Source organism: Monodon monoceros, unplaced genomic scaffold (genome assembly GCF_005190385.1).
Source record: "Monodon monoceros isolate NGI ecotype Baffin Bay Population unplaced genomic scaffold, NGI_Narwhal_1 Super_Scaffold_16, whole genome shotgun sequence".
Classification (NCBI taxonomy): Eukaryota; Metazoa; Chordata; class Mammalia; order Artiodactyla; family Monodontidae; genus Monodon; species Monodon monoceros.
In genome coordinates, this window is record NW_021703772.1 from 100,650,733 (window position 1) to 100,674,085 (window position 23,353).

At 44.7% G+C, this 23,353-nt stretch overlaps 1 protein-coding gene across 3 annotated transcripts in view; it reads right to left on the reverse strand.

The window, feature by feature from the left end:
- The window catches only part of CCDC93 (coiled-coil domain containing 93), a 91,066-nt gene that overhangs the window by 63,262 nt on the left and 4,451 nt on the right, over positions 1-23,353 (reverse strand). For 2 of the 3 annotated variants that reach the window (XR_003793862.1, XM_029224740.1), the window contains exons 2-7: positions 23,097-23,210; positions 21,520-21,614; positions 14,488-14,599; positions 10,380-10,478; positions 9,535-9,591; positions 785-885 (exon numbers count right to left, since the gene is read on the reverse strand). Coding sequence is in view for 2 of the 3 variants with exons in the window: in XM_029224740.1 (XP_029080573.1) it covers positions 785-885; positions 9,535-9,591; positions 10,380-10,478; positions 14,488-14,599; positions 21,520-21,614; positions 23,097-23,210 (578 nt within the window). In the remaining variant the exon portion in view is untranslated. Of the gene's footprint in view, positions 1-784; positions 886-9,534; positions 9,592-10,379; positions 10,479-10,671; positions 11,056-14,487; positions 14,600-21,519; positions 21,615-23,096; positions 23,211-23,353 lie in introns of those variants that run through there. The other variant, XM_029224741.1, reaches the window with a different exon arrangement.

A 23,353-nucleotide genomic window follows, 5' to 3' on the forward strand; every position in this document is an offset into this window, starting at 1 on the left:
AGAGGGAGAAGCCATCAGATGCTCACTTGGAGATGCTAGTGGCAGTGCTATTACTTCCAGCCCCCCAGTGCGGGCTGGGTTATGAGCAGGGCAGCACACAGCAATCACTCCGAGCAGAGGGGGAGGAAGCACAGGAGACATACTCACATCAAGGAATCAGTGACCCTAAATAGAAAATTCAGGACACAAAGGAAGGTTAATACCCAGAGCCAAGCAAAAGATGCAACGAGGAGAAGCATTTCCGTGTGTGTGCGTGTGTGTAACTGAAAACTGAGGCTATAAGAACTGTATTTTTAAAAATTAGAGATGTTTTTAAGAAGTGACAAAACTACTTCTAAATTCTTCATTTTCCTGGTCAGGACAATTCTTCACAGGGAACCAAAACGATTAGACTCTGACACAAAGTAAAACTGCTGTAACTGCCTTCAATTCTTAGTTTACCTGAAGATGTTAACATATGGCAGGGGCATGAAGGGCAGCCCACCTGGGCCTCTGTGACCGCCCCACGCTTCCCAGCTCCCTGAGGAGGGCAGAGCCGGGGATGGGGGCTTGCTGAGGAACTTCAAAGATCAGGCCTCTACCACCACCAGAGAAGCTACCGACAGAAACTGAGCTAATTCCACACCAGGGAGAAAAGTCCCCGGTGCTGGCAATCACGGGCTCAAACCCGTAGACTCAGTCAGGTGAAAACCAACCAAGTTCACCCCATTGAAGCGATTTAAATTAGCTTTTCTTTTCAATGGTTTTATCAAATAGACACTTCAGACTGGGCCGCCTTCATTACCTGCCATATTCCAAAAGCGTCGTGTGGACCCGTGATTCTTCATCCAGCAGCTCCTCTGCTCCCCGCTGGCGTCTGTACTTCCGACGGGGCTTGTAAGCATCCTGAGAAGTGGATGGGGAGGCTGGGAGTTACTAAGCGTGAGGAGGCTGGTCCAGCCTGCCAGGGGCGGGAGTCCTTTCCCATGGCAGTGGGTGTACAGGTCCCCTTCAGGAGGACAGCTGGCACATGGCGACTGCCTTCATGGAGTCTGCCCCTTTGATTTTTATACTGGAGCAAATATTTCCACCCAATCTATTGCTTGTCAACTTTGTTTAATCTTCTTGGGTTTTTTTGTCCAATTTAATATTTCATGCAATCAAACTTATCAATCATCTTACTTCCTAACCCAGGGACTGTAAAAAAAAAAAAAAGCTCTTGTATGTTACTTTTATAGATTATATTTAGCCTTTTAATCTATTCAGAATTTTTTTTGGGGGGTATAGTGAAAGGTAGGTATCTATAGATATATGTTTTTCTCTGAATGGAAAATTAAGAATCCCAACATCATCAGTTTAATAGTCTATCCTTTCCTTGATTTAAAATGACAACTATATACATATATATAAAACATGTACCAATGTTACCCTCTTCAATTCCTCTTGCTTTATGAGTCTTTATCCTGTCTCCACTGTTCTTTTTCAAATTTCCTGGCTATTCTTACACATTTTCTCTTCCAAATGAATTCTAGCATCAGCTTGTCAAGTTCATTATGAAAAACTGTTGAGCTTTGACTAGAATCACACCAAATTTATACATTACTTTGGGAAGAACTGACATCTCTATAATACTGAATCTTGCCTTGAAAAGCAAGATTTATCTCTCTATTCAAATCCTTTTTATTCTTGAATAAAATTTTCCAGAAAACAATACAAATTTTCCAGTCACTACATATCCACACCTTTCTACCACCCAGAGACATAAACTGTGCAACAATCACGGATATACATGTTAACCTAGAATGTTTAAAAAAAAAATTCTCTCATGGCATAGAAATCTCCATTACCAGAAAAGGAAAGTAAATACAAACCCTTCACAGATATATATCTCTTTACAAAAGTGTTTTGAGGTTTATCCTTAAAAAACTTATAAAAACAACAAAATGCACTTTAAACTTTCAATGACTTTTTAAAATTATTAGAGTATTATTTAGTTATAAATGTAGAAACACAGACCTCTTTTGTGTAGGACACATTCTGAAACTGCATATATATATTTCCTAAACACAAAGTACACGGCACGTAGTAGGTGCTCAATTAATGTAGGTCTTCGCCCACAGATGACCTGGTTTGTCATTCTACCCCAAATGAATGTCCTTCTTGACTGCCAAACTGGCATCAAACAATACCTTAATAATATTTGCTCAGGACTCTGGGTGCAAACAGGCAGCTGTTTGTGCAAGGTATTCCAGTTTGTCCCTGGATCTTTCCTTCTCCACTAAAGGAGTTCACCACACCTAATCTCTACCTGGACATCACCAGGACAAGCACACTATCAGGTTTCTCTAGACAGTGGTATTTTAATGCTAATTAGAATTGTTCCCCTCTTGATAATTCTTGTTAACTTTATTATTATCTCACTTTTTGTTATGAAAAGTTTCAAACATACAGAAAAACATCCTTTCTGTAACATATATAATCTCAACAATTTTGTGGAAAAGGAATGAAACCGGTGCTGGGATGCCTGGAGGGTTGTTCTTCTAACTCACTGCCGCAAATATTCCTAGGTTGCTGCTGGTGCCTACGTGAATAGGAAGCTCTAAATAAAACAAAACAGATTTATGGGGAAATGAAAAACACAATAGACCCATAGGATGTCAGTTACTGTGTACGATTTAATTTCCACGGAGCTCTACCATTACAGCCGCACTATATGATTGAGCTTAACTGCTACTTTCCTTAGTTACCATTTATAGAGTCAACGACCCCAGACAGGAAACTGGAGTCTAAAGAAGGACTGACTCCAAAACAATAGCATACTGAAACCGACAGCCACAAGGACCTTTTATTCTGCCAAACAATGACAAATGTTGGCCTTCGTGTAATTATCCTTATACTTTAAAGCACGCCACATACATCACACCTTTTACATTTTATAACTACACCATGAGGTAGAAGCAGGGCAGATGCCATTACCTCCACCTTGCTACTAAAGAAGCAGAGATTAAATAATTCGCCTCTCAGTTACGGTGGGCAACCCCTTCAGGAAATACCCAGCGGGCAGCAAGACAGCCACGAGCAGCCACTGCCCTCCAGAGCTCCAGGGGACCGGACCACACCCAACTCAGCAGGAAGCACATCTCAGTCTCTTAGGGCTCACCTGGCAGCCCAAACCCAAACCCTACTCTAACGGACACACCTCCGCCCACCAGCCCCTGAACAAACGCTGCCTTCCACCCAGAGAGGCTCCGCTGATGTTCCCATCAGCAAGTGCAGAGCCCTGAAACACCCCAGAAGAAAGTCATTATAACTGAGACAAATCAGGTTGTTTTCTTCATTCTCACATGAATAAAACAACAACCACCACCACAAAAATGAAGCCCTGGGAACTGAGTGAGGGAATGATGAGAGACGGATGGCAATCATGTCTATGGGTAGTAAAGTTAGCTGGGGAGGTAGGGCTTTCTCCAGACACCCCTAAACTTTGTTCTTCCTCTATTCTCTTTTACATGAGCTCTGTTGTACAGGCCTGTCTTCTGTTCTTTTTTTTTTTCGGTACGCGGGCCTCTCACTGCTGCGGCCTCTCCCATTGCGGAGCACAGGCTCCGGACGCACAGGCTCAGCGGCCATGGCTCATGGGCCCAGCTGCTCTGCGGCATGTGGGATCGTCCCGGACCGGGGCACGAACCCGTGTCCCCTGCATCGGCAGGCGGACTCTCAACCACTGCGCCCCCGGGGAAGCCCCTGTCTTCTGTTGTTTGAGGTCCGGCACAAGTCCCATCTCAGGTCCCCTTGAGTTTGTACCAAACAGTGTAACTTGGTGGGTAAGAATGAGGTCACTGTTTTGTATACATGAGCCAAGATGGCTTCTGTATATCGACTCCTAGCTTTACTTCTTCACAGCAGGCTGAGACCCACAGCTCAAAACCCTCCAGCGCCAACCTCAAACTTTTCACAGACCCAGTTGTTTAAAAGATGGCCCCACTAAGCAGAGTTTAGCGGTTTACAGCCTGCCCACGTTGCATGCTCTGCAAAACCGCACCTGACATTTGCAAACCACAGATAGGATAAACCCCGTGGCTATAAAGACCCCAGGCTGCAGCTGCCCTTCAGATTTCTCTAACCTGCCCCGGCCGAGGCTCCCTCGTTTCCTTGCCTCCCCTTCTGAATGGTGGCCCCGGCGCCTAGGCCTCAGGATGGCCTGCGCACTGACAGCCTCCCCACCCTTCAGGCAAACCTGTCAAAGCATCGCCCAGAGACGCTGTGTGTGCTACTGCTAACCCCCCGTCACATCTTTTCCCTTGATGAGTCCCGAAATCCCTTGAATCCCTTACAGCTGCAATGCTCCTGCTCTCACCTCATACCCTAGAATGCGGTCTGGCACACAGTGAGTGCTCAATTACTATTATGGAATGAATATATATGGAGTCAGACAGACAGGGTTTTAACCCGTGCCCCATTACTACCTCTCTGATTTGGGGCAAATTACTTTAACCTCTGAGGTTTTCCATCTGTAAAATAGGTATATGGAGAGAGTCGTAAGGATTAGTCAATCTATTTAACGTTATCTGATACACATTAAGGGTTAAGATATACATACATGCGTATGTTTGCTATTATTGATAAAATGTACTAATATATATTTTTTTACTTATGTTGCCACGTTTACATTTCATGTCCTGGAAAGAAAGGTCCTCCTCACAGCGTTTCCTATGGAAGAAAACAGTGGAGTTGTAGTTTTAAATGACCTGGTCTCTTAGGGGACCAATAAGAAGTCTTTTTTTTTTTTTTCCTTCTGTCCCCTCTGTTCTCATACAAAATTCTAAACATTACCAAGAAATGCTCAACAAATAGTAAGCAAATGTATCTTTGGGGGCTTTGGGTAAAATTTCACAGCTACTCTTTACTCAAGGTTGAGAGGGAGTAAAAGACCTCACTGCACAGGTCAGATACTTCATGAATATGGAAGGCTGACAGTTCAGAAAAGGAGGAAGTAGACCGTACCACAGCACATTAGGTGAGACAAATGAGCGATTACGATTATGATGTGAAAGTGGAAGGGTAAGGGGAGGCCTGTCCTGGGCAATAGTTTCATTTTCTTATGTCCTTTGAAAATATCACCTCCCATCAAGCAGGCCTTCTACAAAGCGGCCGCCTATTCCGTAAAAAGGAGATATGGAGAAGTCAAGAAAAGAACACATTTCAAAGGAGAAGCAGAAGTACTGGGAATAATCCCCAGGATGAAGAAAAATGAGGCCAAGACAAAAAGAGAGAACACTGGAAGGTGATGAGCTCAGAAGTTGAAAGTTCACACAACAGCCTTTCTGCCAGGCAATCGGGCAAGAGGTACTAACAGATTGAGGCATAACCTCTGAACCAACTCCACTTCATGGAATGCAACCCAAGTAAATAATTAAAGATAAAAGAAAAAATTTAGCTATGGGGATGTCCTACATAATAGCCAAAACAAAACCAAAAAAAAATCCCCCAAAAACAAACTAAGCTAGTTAAGTTAGTACTACACAATGCATAATGTACAGCCACTGAAAATGCTATGGAGGTGTATTTATTGGCATGGAAATATATCCTTGATTATACTGTTGAGCAAAATAACCACACAACAAAACAGAATATATAGTATCACGTCATTTTTCTGTGATCTCTAATTTTCTATATTGATATCCATAACTATATATTTCCTACTTGGAGTAACAGTGGTTATCCCTGGCTGGTGGTATCATGGGTGATTTAGTCTTTGTACTTTCTCTCCATTGCCTAATTTTTCATTATTACCACAGTAGTAGTATGAAAGAAAAATAACCTTTTGTAAAACAAAAAAATCATGCATCAAAAAAATAGATGAGCTACATAACCAAGGATGAATGCAAAAAATTGGAACAGGCCTACAAAGATGGCTAAAGACAAGACAAGCTTATATTCTTATAAGCTAAAATTTTTTGAAAAATATTAAAATGTTTAATATTTTTAAAAAGACACGTAAGCAAGAGTAAGTAAAGTCTGCTTGTTGAAGCACAGTGATAACTTGTTAATAGATGGAAGAAAAAGACAACAGGACAGTCTCCACTTGGCACCCATTCTCCAGCTGGACAAACGGTCTTCAAACGGGCAAAGGCAGAGTAGATGCCCTCACAAGGGCAGAGTACCCAACCACTCTGCATGCATTTGAGTCTCTGAGACCCTGATAAATAACACCCCAGGGTCCTGAAATCAGTCAGAAACATTAGGGCCAAATCAGTGTCAGGGATATGCAGGAAATCAGAGACCAGGTGAAGAGTGAGAAAACTAGAGATGCACCAACACCTGCTGTGTCTGAGGAGCCAGATGTCAAATGAAAACCTGGCTGCCTCTTCTCAGCTCTGCAACTGTGTACGGAATTTATTAACCTTTCTGAGTTTCAACTTCCTGATTTATAAAATGGAAATGTAACGCATAAGTTCTTGAGTGTTGATAAGTACATGAGATAATGCTTGTAAAATGCCTCATTAGGTGTCAAGCACATAGAAGGCACTCAGTCAGTACCCGGCAGCTACATGCATATTTTATAAAAGGCTGGCTCTAGAAACCTGGCACTGTATGTAAGAGTGAATTTTAATCCTTAATTTACCATTCAGAGTTTAAATTTGGGATTCTACATTTGTCAGTTAAGGGGTAGGTAAGAAACAGTGATGAGACATCTGAAGGGCAGAACTGGAGAGAGGCTGGGAGGAGAAGAAAACATTCTTGAGAAACTAAGACTTGCAAAGAGCCACTCCCTGGTCACCTAGGAAAGACTTTATTCCCTTTACGAGGGGAGGGACTCTCCTTGGAGAGAGTGACAGCAAACAAAACCCAGCAAGCTGTTTCATGTCTTACACTGACTCACAAGAAGAAGACAGGGACATGGAGCCCCGGAGTCCCTGACAAGCTCCTGGGACCCTCACTCCAAGGCCGCAAGCAAGCGTGTGCAGCAGTGGTGGGTGGGAAGGATGGAAGTTAATGGCAACAGAGCTCAGCTCAGAAACCTAAGAAGACAGCATCTAGAAATGGGGGAGTATTTTCAGTAGACAGAGAAAGTAGAAAACAAACAAACAAAACCCAAAGGCCAGCTCTGGCCATCCATAAAAATTTTTTTATCATTCCTGTTGCAAATGTATTGACAGTCAACGGAGGAGTAAGTTCGCACATAAAAAAAGGAAATAAACTAAGCAATTTGAACTATTATCAGAGACCTACAATTTTTTTTTCCATTTTCCTTTATCTTGATATTATTTTCTAATGAGCTGCAAACAGCATTTTATCTAGCATTTTATTGCATCCTGGCTCCATCATCACCAATGTGACCTAGGGCAACCCACATAACCGATCTGTGCCTTAGTTTCCTCACCTGTCAAAAAAAAAAAAAATACTATTACTTCATAGGATTGTGGTGAGCACTAGATAAGTTATATATAAATGCTTAGAACAATGTTTGGGCCCTATATATTTGTCACTGTCATTATCTCCCTAAATTCCATTAAGAATTTAAGTCATATTGCCAAGCAGAAGACGATTATCTTTAAAAACTCCATTACAAATGAGAAGAAGAAATAATGTGTCTCTAGAGGCCTGAAATGTTTAATAGGTAAAGAGACATCAGGCCCAGTTTGATCAACAGCTACACTGGCCTTTTATTCTTGGTGATACAGCCCAAAAATGCAATGTTTCTCACTCTCTACCCAGGGCTCCAAGTGAGATTTGCACATGAAGATATTCAATTAAACGTTAAATATTTTTTACACTATTGATACTATGTATAAAATAGATAACTAATGAGAACCTATTGTATAGCACAGGGAACTCTACTCAGTGCTCTGCAGCGACCTAAATGGGAAGGAAATCCAAAAAAGAGGGGATATATGTATACGTATAGCTGATTCACTCTGCTGTACAGCAGAAACTAACACAACGTTGTAAAGCAACTATAAGCCAATAAAATAAAATAAAATAAAACAACATGCTGAAAATATCAAAAAAAAAAGAATTGGATTTTATAAGATTTGATACAGTAATATATGCCTGTAGTTGTAATTTCGGAAAAATAAACTTCCTACAGCTTCTTAATTAAAAACAATTAAATAGTTTTTACGTTATTGTTTTTACATAGGTAATACACAGACTTAGTATAAAATCCAAATAGTACAGAGTTTACAGGGAAAAGAGAATTTCCCTTCCTCTCCTGCCACTGGCTCCCCAGCTCCCTGTATCAGAGGGAGAAATGAAAGCATTTCTTTTCACTTCTTTTAAATGAAGCATCATTTAAAACAAGGGAAAGCAACAGCACATCCAACCAATTGGTTATTATTTGTCATGAAAATGCGATTAGGAGGAACCTTTAACAGCATACAAGACTCTATATTGGTAAGTGGAAAAAAAAAACTACAAAATTACATTCAAAGTATAATTCTAATTCACTATAAAAATACACATTAAAAACACAGAAGACACATGTCCAAGCATCAAAAGTGGCTGCTTCTGTGTTGTTAGATTAAGGTTGATTTTCTTCCTCTCATCTATCAATCTTTTTAAAGAAAACTTTAAAGATGTTCTAAACTGAACATCTACCTCACAACCAGGAAAAAATATTACTTGCTGTTCTATCATGTCCTCTTGGTATTATTATTTAATACTGCCACCAAATCTGAAAACGGCATCTGGCTTCAGAATATAACTATGTTAAAGGTTTTCCATTTCTCCCATTTCCAAAATGGAACTGTGGAAAAGATACAAATTACAACCATAAACTGACAAAGGCTTTTTTGTTTTAAATGAGCATTTCACGTCTTTCACCATCAAACTACTGTTATTCTTTTCACAGTAATCACCTGGGGAGACCACACATTTATTCTTAAAAGTAAAAAAAAAAAAAGTGCAGAATAACTCTAGACATTATTTTCTAAAGAAAGTGAATTTACACCCAGGCATTGAGGCTCCACTCCCATCAGCTCAAGTAGGAAGGCTGGGGGGTGAAGGCTGACAAGGTCCTGCTGGGCTCTGGCCCAGAGTGTTTTGAAAAGGCCCAAAGCTCTCCTCTGGCCCTTGCACTGGGGAAGTGGGCACATGAGTGCAGACCCTGTGGTTAAGATACACTGTGCTTGGGGACAAAGGCCATCCCAGAGTTTCCCACACAAAGCTCAGAAGCTACTCTGCCTCTCCGAAGGCGTCATGGTGGTGGTCACCTCAATGCATCAGCTCTAGTTCGTCGTCTGCTCTTTGGAGCTATGTGAAGTTTACAGCTGCCGCTGGCACAAATGAGGAAGGGCTTCGGGTCTGGGAAACTGGAACTAAGGGAAACAGGGCAGTGGTTGTGGCACGTTCTACCCCGAACGCTGGCATCGGGTACTGGGCACGCACGGCAGGCAGGGCCTCCCTCACATGTGCACCTGAGATCAGCTCTTGGGCAACCCGGCAGATAGAAAGCTCGGGGGGCAGGGGCTTTTGTGATGTACCTCAAAGGGGTACTTGGAGGCTACGACCCTACGTTCTTCCCTTACAGAAGAACACAGGCAGGGAACTCACCGAGAGGTCAACAACTGTCTTGATGGCCTTTTCTTTTCTCTTGATGAAGTCATCATCCTGCAAGACAAGAAGACACAGGGATGAAACAAATCTTCCTGTGTAAAGACTGAAACTCAACTGGACCGCTCAGCAGTCCGTCTTATAAACTGACTTCTCATCACAACTTTGCCTGAAGAAGTCTCAATTTTCTAACAAATTGGAATATATCCTGCATGGGAAAAAGCTAGGGCCTCTGCCGATGGCTGCATAACAGATCCCTATAGCCGGTGAGAAAAAGGGGGACCACAGAGTGTAGTGGTGAAGACAAGCGTTCTCACTTCAGATCCGTGTGAGCTCTGAAACCTCAGCAAGTTACCTAACCTCTAAGCCTTAGCTTTTCCACCTGCATAACGGGGATGATACCGCCTATCTCAGGGAGCAGTCATGAGGATCAAAAAAATAGAAGGCATGTGATGTGCCGGGACTGGAATGCGGTATCTGACAGTGACCAGCTAGTATTGTTGTGATTACTATTCAGCTGTTACGATAGGTGCGTCCCAAGCAGGTGGGCTCTCGAAAACCTTTATATGACTATACAAAAATACACTCTTGTAATTTAACAAAAGGTCCAGATCCAGTATCAAAATTGAGAGACAAGGACAAAACTGTAGGGCTTGACACTCAGTGCCCATTTAAACAGGCAATTCTAATGAACCAGGAGGCCCAGTTTCAGGGCTGATCAGGTGGGGGCAGGGAGGCCACACAGGCAGGCGGGAGTGCAGGGGAGCCTGAGCGTACTCTGCACCTTCCCAGGGGTCCCTCACTGTGCACTCTGGTTCCCAACTGGGCTAGAAAAGAACACTGACCTCAGGGAGACTGTAGGTTTTCTGGAACTGGGAAATGGAGTAGGAACGGATGTAGTCGCCCATCTCTTCTTTTGTTTCTATAGCTCGCTTCACCAGCCACTGGGGAAGAAAGTGAGGAAACGTGAGCCGACGGGGATGAAACACACTGTGGTAAAGGCCAGCTCAGAGACGGCACAGGTCCTGCGCCCGAATCACAGAACATGAACTGCCCAGGTGGCGAATAACCACCAACACGTACTGCCCTGCAGGAAAAGCAGCCGCTGGGTGTCTGGATGCTGAGATCCAGGGGTACCTGAGCTGACAGCCGCGCAGGAGCCTTCGGGCCTCGCATCAGGTGCCCGGGCCTCAGTTTCCCTCTCTGCTAAAGAGGAGGTGAGAGTATCAGTTCCCTTCACGTCACAGAGCAACTGTGGGAGCAAATGAAACACAAGTACTAGACAGCTCTGTAAACACCTGGAGCCCGACACAAACAGAGCTGTCCCCCAAACCTCCCTGCGCCTAGTGGCAGATCTTACTGGAGCTCTCTCCTTCCCGTGCTGCTTGCACCACAGACCGGAGGGAGGGAAGGGAACCAGTGAGAATGCCTAGTGTAACCCTCGTTTGATAGGTGGGAAAAAATCCCCCCAATATTCAGACTTGAGACCAGGTGTACTGAGTACAAGCCCTAGGCTTCAGGTTAGCTCGGCACTCACAGCATAGCTCTCGAATCCACCCAACGCTATAAGGTAATTGGCACTGGCCGCGTTTTACAGAATTGGAAGCTCGGAGAGACGACCTGATCCACCCACCGATACACAGCCAGAAGCCACACGGCTGCCGGCCACATCGGGACACTGCGTGTCTGGGCTTCACGCCACGTGTCCTAGGTCAACCGGGTTGATACGCACAAGGAGCCGCTCCTCACGCCCGCTGACTTACAAGAGGGAACTGAAACACACACGTGCACACACCCACGCCCCACAGCCTGCGGGAGGCCCAGGTGCTCTGCGGGTGAGAATGCAAAGTGCAAAAAGAGCCTTTGCTTCTCCTCCTGACTCTTCATTCATTCCCGTTATTACTGAAGAACTTTATGGAGGGATGCCATCCTCTCTCCAGAGAGAGCTACTACATCTCAGGAGCAGTGTCTGGACAGTAGCTGTGCTTCCCCAGGGCAGGGCCACACGTGGCAAGGTTCAGACACATGCACATGGCACAGGGCTCCTGCGGGGACGGCAGGAACGTGCGCTCAGGGAGGGCGGCCAGCTCAAGTAAAGGACACACTTAGGAAGCAGCTGCCCAGGACAGCAGTGGCTGCAAATAATTCTATGAGGAGTATTCTTTTGTTGCTAGTATCTTCCATTTGTTTCCATTACTCCACTCCACCCCACCTCCAAACAATGACCTCAGGCACTGACTAAAATCCAGAAGGGCAGGGCAGAAAGTCGGACGGCATTTGGGGCTACTCCAGCCCCTTACCTGTACCCCAGCACCGGCCCTGGACATCTAAGGAGGCTGAGTCACTGTTCAACTCAATTTCTCTCTGCTTTGCTTTGCATCAGGAGATCCAGTTTCTGGCCTTTCATTGTTGTTGCCTTTTCAGATCTGCCTCTGTTAATTAGATCAACACTGAGTTGTAACTTGGCTGGATCCTGGAGAACATGCTCAGATGAGGAAGGCAAAGCCCGTTGATTCAAAGGATTCAAAGGATTCCTTAGAGACTCGACCGCTGTGTTTTGGACTTCCCAGCATGAAGGGCTGCTGAGGGAACCTCTAGGACAGCTGAGCTCTGCCATAAGCCCCTAACATTTGAGAAAAATACCTACCCTCACAGGATTCATGTGCCCCACATGGGAGAAAAAGACGTGACCTGGAACTACCAGTAGCCGGAAGTTAGCTCTTCTTTCCTCCTGGTTGCAATCAGAGAGTGTCACCACAGCTGTGCTAAACAGTGCGAACAAGGGTGGTGGGCCTCTAGTCCCACACAAGACAACCAGTTCAGTGGTTCCCAGTGGCTGGTCCACGATTGCTCTTTCACCGGTGTCCGGCAAAACAGAAAACTACAGGCATGTGGCGAGTTTTTCATAAGGCTACATGTATTCCATTTGAAGGACTGTCCTTTATTCTGAGACTGAGAGTTAAATGGCCTTTCTTTTAGGAAATGGTAAAGAAAGTAAAGTAATTGTTGCCTTTAAAAACGTCCCTTCCTGCCAAAATACAGGTTGCGACCACAGGTCAACCTCTATTTGCGCTTCAAAATTTTACAGATCCACGAAATTAAGATATGGGGTAACCATTTAGAGAGGCTCTCACATCCAGACAGGAAGCCCTCTGACATTCCGCTCACAACACAAACATTGGATACTCAAAATGCCCAAACCAACTGTAGACAATCACTTCCCTTTCATCCCCTTCTCATATATGGACTAGAGTTTGGGTCCTCAAAGTTCTAGCAGAGTTTTGAGTAAGGTCTAGTCACTAGAGATCCAGGCTTCAGGGGAAAGGGTGACAACTTCACAGTATTATGGGGTTGGAGGCTTCTGTAAGTATCTACACAGACTCCCTACTTCTTACTTTCACAAAATGATTGGGTACCATCCATCCCCTAACAAACAAACAAGTCAAATCCTGAGTTCAAGTCCTAGCCTCAAATTTACAAATTTCAGTTATAAATGTCAACATATTTGATTTGCAGTCTAGTGCAGGGGAAGATTCCCAACAGCAGTAACAACAACAGAGACAACTATATAACACTTACAAAGCACTTACTGAAAGGTGCCAGCCCTTCAATCAAGTGCTTTACACATACTAACTTACTCAGCTTCCATCCCACCAGGTAGGTACTATTATTATTTCTAATTCTCAGGTAAGAAGTTAAGTCATCTGCCCAAGATCACACAGCTAGAAAGTGGCAGAGCCAAGATGTGAACCCAGGAAGTCTCCAGAGTCCAGGCTCTTAACTGCTACATTACATAATCTGAACAGAATCACAAAACCCCTCCCGCAGGGGCTGTGCGGCTTTCCTCGGGGTGGCTGAATGGCAGTGGAGGGGAAAGTACAGGCTTAAAGACAAGGAGTTGAGAGGAATCTGCCTCTCCGCTCACTAGTTCTCTGCCCTTAAGCAAACTGATTATCCTTTCCGAGTCTCCCTTTCCTCAGATGTCAGACCGGCATAACAATAGATGCTTCAAAGAACTCTATTAGGATCCGAGGCAAAGTACTGTCCACACAGCAGGCAACGAAGTTAAGTTCCTTTGCTCCTCTTCTTTCTATGGTGCCTGGAGGAGGGGCTGAGACACAAGAACCGCACAGAATACGGGGACTTGTACAGCACGGCCACTTAATCATGGGGCCTTGGGGAAAAGCCGGGGTGGAGATAAGTCTCCTGTTAGAAATTTAGTCCTTTGTAGGACTGAATGCCTACAAAGTGCCAGACATTCCAAGAGGTGCCGGAGACACGAGAGCAAGCAGGACAGCCATGGTACCTGCCCTCAGGAAGCTTACAGTCTGATGGGAGAGAGGTACAAATAACCAAACATTGAATGGACATGGTCACAAACTGCAGTGAGGAAGCTTCCTGTGAGGGTAGGGAATATGCCGTATAAGAGGATATAGCAAAGGAACCTGCTCTAGATCTGGCAGTCAGGGGAAGCTTTCTTGAGAAGGCTTGATGGAACTGAGATCTGGAAGATAAAGGTAAGGAGAGAAGGGAAGACCTTCCCACCCTGAAAGGCCCCGTGACAGGAGGAAGCACAGTGTGTATGAGGAAATTTGAAAGAAAGTCAGAGGGGCTAGAATAGAAAGAACAAAGAAAAGCAAAGAATAAATTGAGGCTGGAGAGGTCAAAGGGGACCAGCGCATGGGGTGCGATGGGGGGCTATGGGCTTCCATCTTTACCAGAAGGGCAATGAAGAGTTACTAATGGAAACATTCAAAGACCAGAACAGGTGACGGTGTGAAACTAGGGTAGACTGAGTACTGGCAACGTTCTGAGGAGTGTCATTGTGTTTTGCTGCCACCAAATCCATACCACACCCATCAGATCCAGGATCTAGGCCAGACGGCCCAAGAGCCAGACCCATTACAGGAATTCCAACGTTTGGAGGGCAAGAAACCCCACCGATGCTCTTACCTGGACAACAGGAAATATGTGAATAAAATCCATCCCCTGGATCTGGTGGGGCTCCAGCTGGTGTGGACATTTCATTCTTGGCAGGACGGAGACAATTTTTTCTGATAGAGCTCTGCTCAGAGAAAAACAACAAGCCAAGAGTGAGGACACACCAAGTGGCTCTTAAGACATCTCCCAAGTCTGGCTGAGACCCAGAGGGATCTGGGTTTTCTCAATACCAGACCATGACCACGTTGCTCCTGGCTGATGGCAAATTGAGAAAAATAAGCACAGCTTAGGCTTGTGTGTGTGTAAGGACACAAAACTACCTTCATCCTTAATTCTAAGGTTGTGCTCGTCCTGCTTTTTATATTAAAATATTTTGTTCCTTGAAGTTATGGCGATGTTTGAGGTAGTAGCTATTTTTTTTAACGCCCTTACATGGTAAAATAAAAAGTTATTAGTGCTGCATATTCTTTTACATTTCACTTAACTGCCCTACTTTTTCCAAGTCTGGAAACCATTAGGTTAAACATTTAAAAAATTGTTCTAAATACCATTCAAGCAACAAATAATTACCAGACTCTGTGCCAGGTGCCAAGAATATTAAGACAAAACATGAGGCCTCATGCTCAAACAAACAAACGAAAAAAGAAGTTCTCTACTCCAATACAAAATATTTTTGAAATAAAAAATAGCCTTTGGGAGCTTCCCTGGTGGCGCAGTGGTTGAGAGTCCTCCTGCCGATGCAGGGGACACGGGTTCGTGCCCTGGTCTGGGAAGATCCCACATGCCACGGAGCAGCTAGGCCCATGAGCCATGGCCGCTGAGCCTGCGCGTCCGGAGCCTGTGCTCCGCGACGGGAGAGGCCACAGCGGTGTGAGGCCCGCGTACTGCAAAAAAAAAAAAAAAAAGTAGCCTTTAATTTTTTTGATACTCTAAAATTAATCTTAGGTTTGAAGGACCCATACGCCCTCACTCTTCCTTCCAGAGAGAAGGTGCTTTCCACTTCTCACGAGGGACACTTGATCTGCCTCCTACACCTTGCTCAGCCTTCTCTTGAAGTGGCTGGAGGAAGAGAGCAGGAGTCAGGCTCCTTGAGGCCCAGAGAATCGCCTGCCTCAGTCAGGAGCTGAGCACCCGCCCCGCTGGACGCACAGCTCAGCCCTGGCCTGGGTGGCGCAGTTTAATGGCAGGAGTGATAGAGGGACTTGTGTGCAAGTCCACTTCACCACAGATTTAAATCTTCTCTAACCAGCTGCTCTTTGATCTCCAACTGTCTGGTTCCTATTTCTTATACCTTAATCGGATCACATTCAAAAGGAGAGAACAGAGGTTATTTAACGGGTCCGCTAACCCCCAAAGCCATGGTACAAAGCCTAGGGAGCCTGAAAAACAAGTCACAAGCTGTGGCCTTGTGAGGCCATGTGGAGAAATGGGAGCTCTGGCCTAGCCTATGGATAGTTTAGGTTACACCCCATCTAAGACACTAAAAAAAAAAAAAAAATCGTCGCTAGTTACAGCAGCTACTGTGGCCTCATCTCCAAGTGTCAGACTTTTCTCTAATAGATGAAGGCCCTGCTGAACAAGGTCACCAGGTTCTTATTAGATGCTTCAAATGCAGTAAGTTTGGGGTCTAGCTATCAAAAGTATTTCTTGTTCAAAGAAATCTTGTATACTTTTGTCTTTCTGCAGTTCCATAATCCTTCTCAGGGGACAGACACCCTTAAGACCGACATCTAACTCAGGCCTAGATGAGTACTTACCTTACCTATGGTCCCTTTAGTATGTCTCATGCCCTTACTCTTGGTAGGAACCAAGGTAGCAATCTAGGGACAGAAGCCAAACAGCTCCCAGAGAATGATCCCATGATCCCTGGAGAACATGCTACAAAACCATGTTTATGTCTACAGTAGCTTTACAAGGTGGGACCAAGGTTAAAACTGCTGAGTGGAAACAGTCCCAGTCCCAGCTCCACTGATCACAATATCAAGTCCAATATGTTAAGAGAAAAAATTTGGAGAGGGAAGACTGATCCCTGCTGCACACATTCACGGAAGGAAGGACTAGCCACCTCCCAGGAGAGAAGTACACGGGAGGACATTTTCACTGCAAACAGAAGCGGGGTGTGTGTAATTTATCCAAAAGGTCCGAGACGGGGAAGGAAAGTGTCATCTGACTCCCAGCAGCCCCTGCAGGCCCTCCTTTCTGAGCAGCCCATTCCTAGGACACATGCATCTTCTCTGCCACGAGGTACATGTCCTGCCCCAGTTGAGAAGCCTCTGGTCATCCAACTCTTCCTGGGGCCCACATGGGACAGTTTAGTAGGAAGGACTGGCAAACCCATTTGGCAACATAGCTAAGGCTCTCTCTCTGATAAGCTTTACTTTTTAATGTGATTTCCATAAGACGCCCATTCCTTGTTCCTTAATTTCTTCGCAACCTGTGAGGGGAAGAGGTGGATGCCTAATTGGCCCTGCTCCCCAGACTCCAAGCTTAGCAAATGAAGATGGTCCCCAGCTCCGGCTTTGTGTCCTTGCTCAGGGCAGGTCTTCACTAGGCATTCACATCTTGGCTCGGCAGGAGGAGAGCGCCCTCTAGTGGCTACAGATCTGTGGGTCTGTGTAGGGTTACTGATTGCCTGCAACGGGTCAGCAGCTTCCAAATCACCATCCAGCCAACCCTCTACCTTCAGACAAGGTTCTCCCTGGCCACTCCTCAGAGACGGCCCACTTTCCCAGTTCATAAGGGCCCTGAGGGAAGGACGCCCAGGGTCATCTCAGGGTTTACAACCCTCTTAAACCCGCTTCTCAGAAATGACTGCCAAGTCTGCAGTGGGGGTGGGGACCGGAGGGAAAGAGGCCGGCTGAGGGGGCAGGAGTCAGGAAGGCTTCTTGCGGAAACCTACCAGCCTCCATTCGGCTTCTCCCTGGAGCTCAGAGGAGATCCTCTGACTTTCTGAAAATCAGGGAACACGACAGTCTCAGAGGTCACCAGATGGGCTTCCTAATCTAAGATTCCTCATCTAACAAGCCCACGTTTCATTACAGAGGACAGGCTTGACTCCTTAGCTTTCTGAGTGTTCAGTGCACTGTTTCCTCCTCCACTGCAAACAGTGTGAAAGAGAGTGAATTAAACCAGGGTCTAAACTCCAAGTTCCATCACCTACCACGGAACTTCTGGCAAGCCACCAGGTCCCACTGGTCTAATGATCCCATCATAAAACAAGGGGTAATCCCTGTCCTGCCTGTTCAAGGGTTGCTGTGAAGGTAAAATAATAAAATGCATGTGTAAGGGCTCTGCACACAGGCGGCTAGTAAATATGTGCTGTAGAAATGAACCCAGTTATAAGCCTAAAATCTCATTTATGGACCTCAGAACATAGCACTCTGTGGTAATGGGGTTTTAGGACAGGCTGGGGATAGAGGGTCGAAGCTCATGGAACCCACAAGAAAGAAGGCTCAAGAAGGAGGACAAGGTCCCAACAGAGCCTGGAAGATAACTGTGCCCTGTACACAGGCAAGTGTGCTCCTCAGGGGTGCTGCTGGCCCCCCCTCACAGCAGCTGGGGTGTGCGGAGGCACTGCAAACACACGGCAGTATTAATCTGATCTGCAAGTAACCAGAAACTTTGTGGGGGGGAACCCAAACACAGAACATATTCCAAAACCAAACAGAAAAGATTTTTGGATAATTCAGGGCCCTATGGCTACGCCATTTCTCCTGCAGATAAGAAAAGACCCAACTGTCTGATGCGCTGCTAGGAGTCTGCTGGGTCTTTACAAGTTAACCCTTGTCAACTGCTTTGCCTTCAATTGTAGTTCATGGTTGTGCACTTAAAAGTTACACATCAAATACTTACCAGGGGACACATATGCCCTCAATCCCTTATCCAAACCCTTTAGGAGCAGATGTGTTTCAGAAGTCAGAATTCTTTAGATGTTTGTACCTTAGTATACCTAAGGGGCATATACTGTGTATTAGGTAAGACCCAGTGAAATCTAGAGCAGTACCCTACAATCAAAGAAATGAATATTTCTGCAGTAAAACATATGAATATTCATATAAATGGGATCAATAAAGACTATAAATAACCTTAAGTCAGTTCAGGTCATGTGTTGCTTCCAAATAAGTTTTGTATTGGCACTTGAAAGAAAAAAAACCCATTTTCAGTGTTTTTAGATATCAGAAACACAGATAAGGGATTGAGAATCGTAGCCCAGAAAGAATGTAATGGAAAGATATCCCAGAACATTAGGGGTGCCACAGGTGGAAGAAGCAGTCAGCTCAAACTGGAACAGACAGAGGCTTCAACCAAGAGCGTACTCAAGAAGACAGTGAATTCATGTTAGTCGACAGACTGATTATGAAGCTGGCTGGTCTTCATTACAGGTGAAACTACGTGCTTCTCTGTCATCAAGGAAAAAAAAAGGCAATCAGAAATGCAACGGAAAAAAGCCGTATAAACATGAAGCAAATTGCAGTGTGCTTGATTCTCAATGACTTGCACAGACCATCTCCACCTGCTCGGGCCAAATACTTCCGAATCACCCTCAGCTCCTCTCTTACGCTCCAAATCCAATGTCATGAAATCCTGTTGGTTCTACCTTCAGAACAGATCCAGAATGCCACCACTGCTAGCCCACCGTTCAGGGCACCATCATCTCTTGGGAGGATTACTATAATACACTAAAGAATCTCCCTGATTCCCCTTAATTCGGTAATCGGACCAGGGTTCCTTCTTAAACACAGAACAGATTATGTTCCTCCGCTGCTCAAAACCCTCCAAGGACTTCCCATCTCACACAGAGTAAACCCCAAGTCCTTACTCTGACCCACAAGGCACCGCACCTGATCTGCCCCCATGACCTCTCTGCGCTGACGTCCTCTGCTCCCCACTCCGCCCTCCACTGCAGGCAAGCTTCTGCTTGGGGCCTTCACGGTGGTAGTTCCCTTTGCCTGGAACCCTCGTCCCTCAAGTCTTAGCTCTAGTGTAGGCCCTCAACGAGGCCTACACTAACTGAAAACAGCTGCCTCCTGCCCTACGTCCCTCCTCATACCCCTTCCCAGCTTTAATTTTTTTCATAGCACATATTATTTCTATATATAATATAGTTATTGATTAAATTAGTTTTTGGTCTGTCTCCCCCAATAGACTATAAGCTCCATGAGGGCAGGACATTTTTCACTAATGTATCCAGAACAATGCCTGATTGTTCAGTAAATGTAGGCGTTTGATATTTACTGAGTCTATGAATAAATGAAAACAGATCGCTTTTGACTATGATACATTGAATATTCTCCTTTAAACAGCACGATTATGGTCCAAAAGATTACAGTTCCTTCTTTCTGACCCCATCACAATTCTCAGTTCTTATTGTAAATACTGTTTATAGATTTGCTTTTAGAATTTAACTGTAGATAAAGCACAGACAATTTAACTGCTACTACAGAAGAGACTATAACTATTATATGCTAAACATTATAAAAGTGATGTCATGATGGTACACGGAGGCTGAAGGATAGAAGGAAAGATAGAGTTACTAAAATGTTTACTCAGTTAGGACCTAGGAGAAACCACCTTATGTTAATGGGTCAAGAAACAGAAGCTTAAGTAGATTCAAATTATGCAAGTGATCACAGAAAAACCAGAAAACAATTAAAAGAGTGGAAGATGGAAGACAAAGGGGATGTAGTGAGTGGTACAGGTGAGCCAACTGCCTCCTCTCATTAGACTTGAATGAAACAGACTGTATACATTGTTGGAGATGTATTAGTGACCACTCTGAAGAATCTAAAACCTGGACAGCCAAGGATGACTGTTTCCAGGTAATAAAACTGGGGTGTAAAATAGGAAGGAGGAGAAACATCAGCTGTATGTTTTGCTCCCTTTGGTAGTATTTGAATTTTTTTTAACCTTCAAGTATGTAACACCTAAATAAAAACAAACAAAAGATCAAGAATACCATCTACCTCTGGATTGAGCTGGACCGACAGGGAGCAGAGCCACATGCCTGGACTCCATCGTACCCTCCCAGTGGAGGACTTTTCACTGCGGGTCGCTGGACATGATGCCACAGCCCCACACAGGTGTTAGGACACAGAGCCCACTACTCATGGCCGGGCACCGATGACAGTATCTCTGTGTCAAACAGCATGTCCTCCTTAACAAGGAGCCAAGAGACGCCTTTTGGTCTTAGTGTTAAGAATTTTGGTGATTCACAGGGACCTATTTTTCTTCTACTGTATGGAAACTGTATATTGGGTAATTTTGCATGTTGTTTTCTTCTTTTCGCAGTCAAATCTGTGTCCCACCCTTGGAAAAACAGGGCCTTTATGGCCCCTCACAGGTGTGTCCCTTATCCTCAACTCTGCCTTTTGTTTCCTTTTTTTTTCCTTTTGCTTTGCTTCGCTTTTCCAGTATTACTGCTCCCCATGCGTGTTTGTAAACTATCTTTAATCCATTTAGGGGAGGATAAGTCTTCAGAAAAATGAGGAAGTAAGTCACAGAATCATACAGATCTGAGATCACAAACCCTCCTTCGTATAGAAAAGAGAACTAAGGTTTGCCCAAGGTCACACGGCTGCCCAGGGCAGGGCTGAGCAGAACTGGGGATCCCAATGGTCTCATGAAATCACCAAGCCACTGCTGAGCTACGGACGACCAGCCAGGGCACCCTCCCCTGACACCTCCAGCGAGGAGCCCAGGCTGCCTTCTCTCGATGGCAGGCAAAGTGGGGCTCTGCCTTACCCAGAGGCAACGGGGAGGGAAAGAGTCCCCTTCTCCCACCTATTCAACTTCCATCCACATTCACTGCCTTTGGAAAGAGATACGTGAGCAGTCGACAGAAACTGTGATCAAGGAAAAGCATCAGAAATAGCCTATATAACATTAGAATAACATTAGGTGACTCTCATATGTTAGCTGTGTGACCTTGGCTTCTTTCAGCCTATAGGTAAACCATCTAACACAACTTCTGACACATAGCACACGCTCAAGAGTTAGCTCTTTTCTCCCCCTTCAGCCTCTTCCATGGAAAGCCGGGTAACTTACATTTTCTGACCTATTGTAGAGTTCTCCTGAAAGAGCAAATCAACATCCACATCAAAGCTGCAAGTGGTGATGCACCAGGTCATTCCTCCTACCACCTGAAAGACACAAAAAAATACCTATGTTCTCTTCCTAGTTTGGGAAGAGGGGAAGAAGTGGAAGGTAGATAAAATATAAATAGTTTTTATATACAAAATTGGGTACCCTCAGAGAGATAATACGTGTCCTGACTCTCCATCCACTACAATTCACCTAAACAGCACTGCTGAACACTGTAAAGCTTTCTGCAAAGACGGGAGCAGTCTGTATCTGCACTGGTTACGACACTGCTGCTAGCCACATGCAGTTACTGAGCACCTGACTCATGGCCAGTGGACTGAGAAACTGACTTCTGTTACTAAATGGACCTATGACGCATAGATCCTCTTTATACTGATGGGGCAGACATTCAGTCTCAGTTGGCTGAAGTCTTAATCCAATTACAGGCAAGTGCCGGACTGCAGAGAGATTATGTATTTTATGGACCAGATATGTGGGTAACAAGGGTGACGTTCTGTGACTCATTACTTAATTTCCATACATCTCATTTGTTTCTACTACCTAAAGGAGATGAGAAACCTTGCTCTAGTTTTGTCACGGGATTTCTCGGAGATGCAGATCAGACTAAGGCTAAAAATCCATTCTGAAACAAAACACTTTTAGACACAGCCTGATGTTAGAAAAGAACAACAGTGAATCTTATCCCTGGCTATACTGTAGACTCATGTGAGATGCATAACAAAATACAGATTCCAGGGCCCAGCCCAGACCTAACAAACCAGAATTTCAACAGCTGAGGCCTAGATATCTGTATTACAAAAGAATCTGTGATGTGCAGCCAGGGCCGTGGCCCACGGGAGGACTCAACGCTTTCTTCCACCAGGAAGCTTTCCCGGCCTGCCCCAACTGATCTGAATGCTTCATTTCTGTGCATAGTTCACTGTGGCACTTACCGAATTGTGCCATTTAGTCTAGGCACGACGTTTTACTTGCCTCTCTTCCCTACTCTTTAGAAGTCAGGCTCTTTGGGTAGAAGGCCTTTGTTCTTAACCTTGTGCCCTCAACACCTACTACTATGCCTTGTGCATAAGAACTGTTCAAGGTTCTGCTGAATTAAATGACTTCATCCCATAGTGATTTCTTCCTCCTCTAAACCCAGCGTTTACCACCCACAGAATACCTGGCAATTGTCTGTGAGCGCCCCGACTTGGGATAGCTCCCTATTACCTCAAATTATTTTATCTTACATAAACTTTATCTCCCCACCCAAGCTTTAAGTTCCTTGAAAGAAGGAACTATTTATTTTGCTTATTTGTATATCTCAAAGCTTCGTGCACAGAAAGGACTTCAAGGTGTATTTACGGATACACGATTATTTTCTTTTAATAGGAAATGTGAACACTTCCATAATGAATCTGAATCCAGGAGAAATGGCAACAAGGACGTAGAGAAAGTAAAAACACAGTCTCTTCCTCCTTTCCACAGTAAACCATGCCGTCCTGACAGAAACTAGCCTAATGCTTAGAAAGACTTCGTCTTACCTTGTCAAAAGGTGACAAGCCTTTAATTCTTGCCCTGAAATACCCAGCTGCAACCAAGAGCTCCAGAATCTCAGTCAACTTGACATTTTGTTCTTCATCTTCTCTTGTTTCTACCTAAAACAAAAGCAAAAGGCTGGTAAAAGCTACCTTGAATAAAGGAACACCAGGTATATTTCCGATGCCATAATCTCATTGCCAAGGAGCAGGTGACATTGGCTGTGTCACGGCATTCATGCCGGAGCGTGGGGACACAGTGC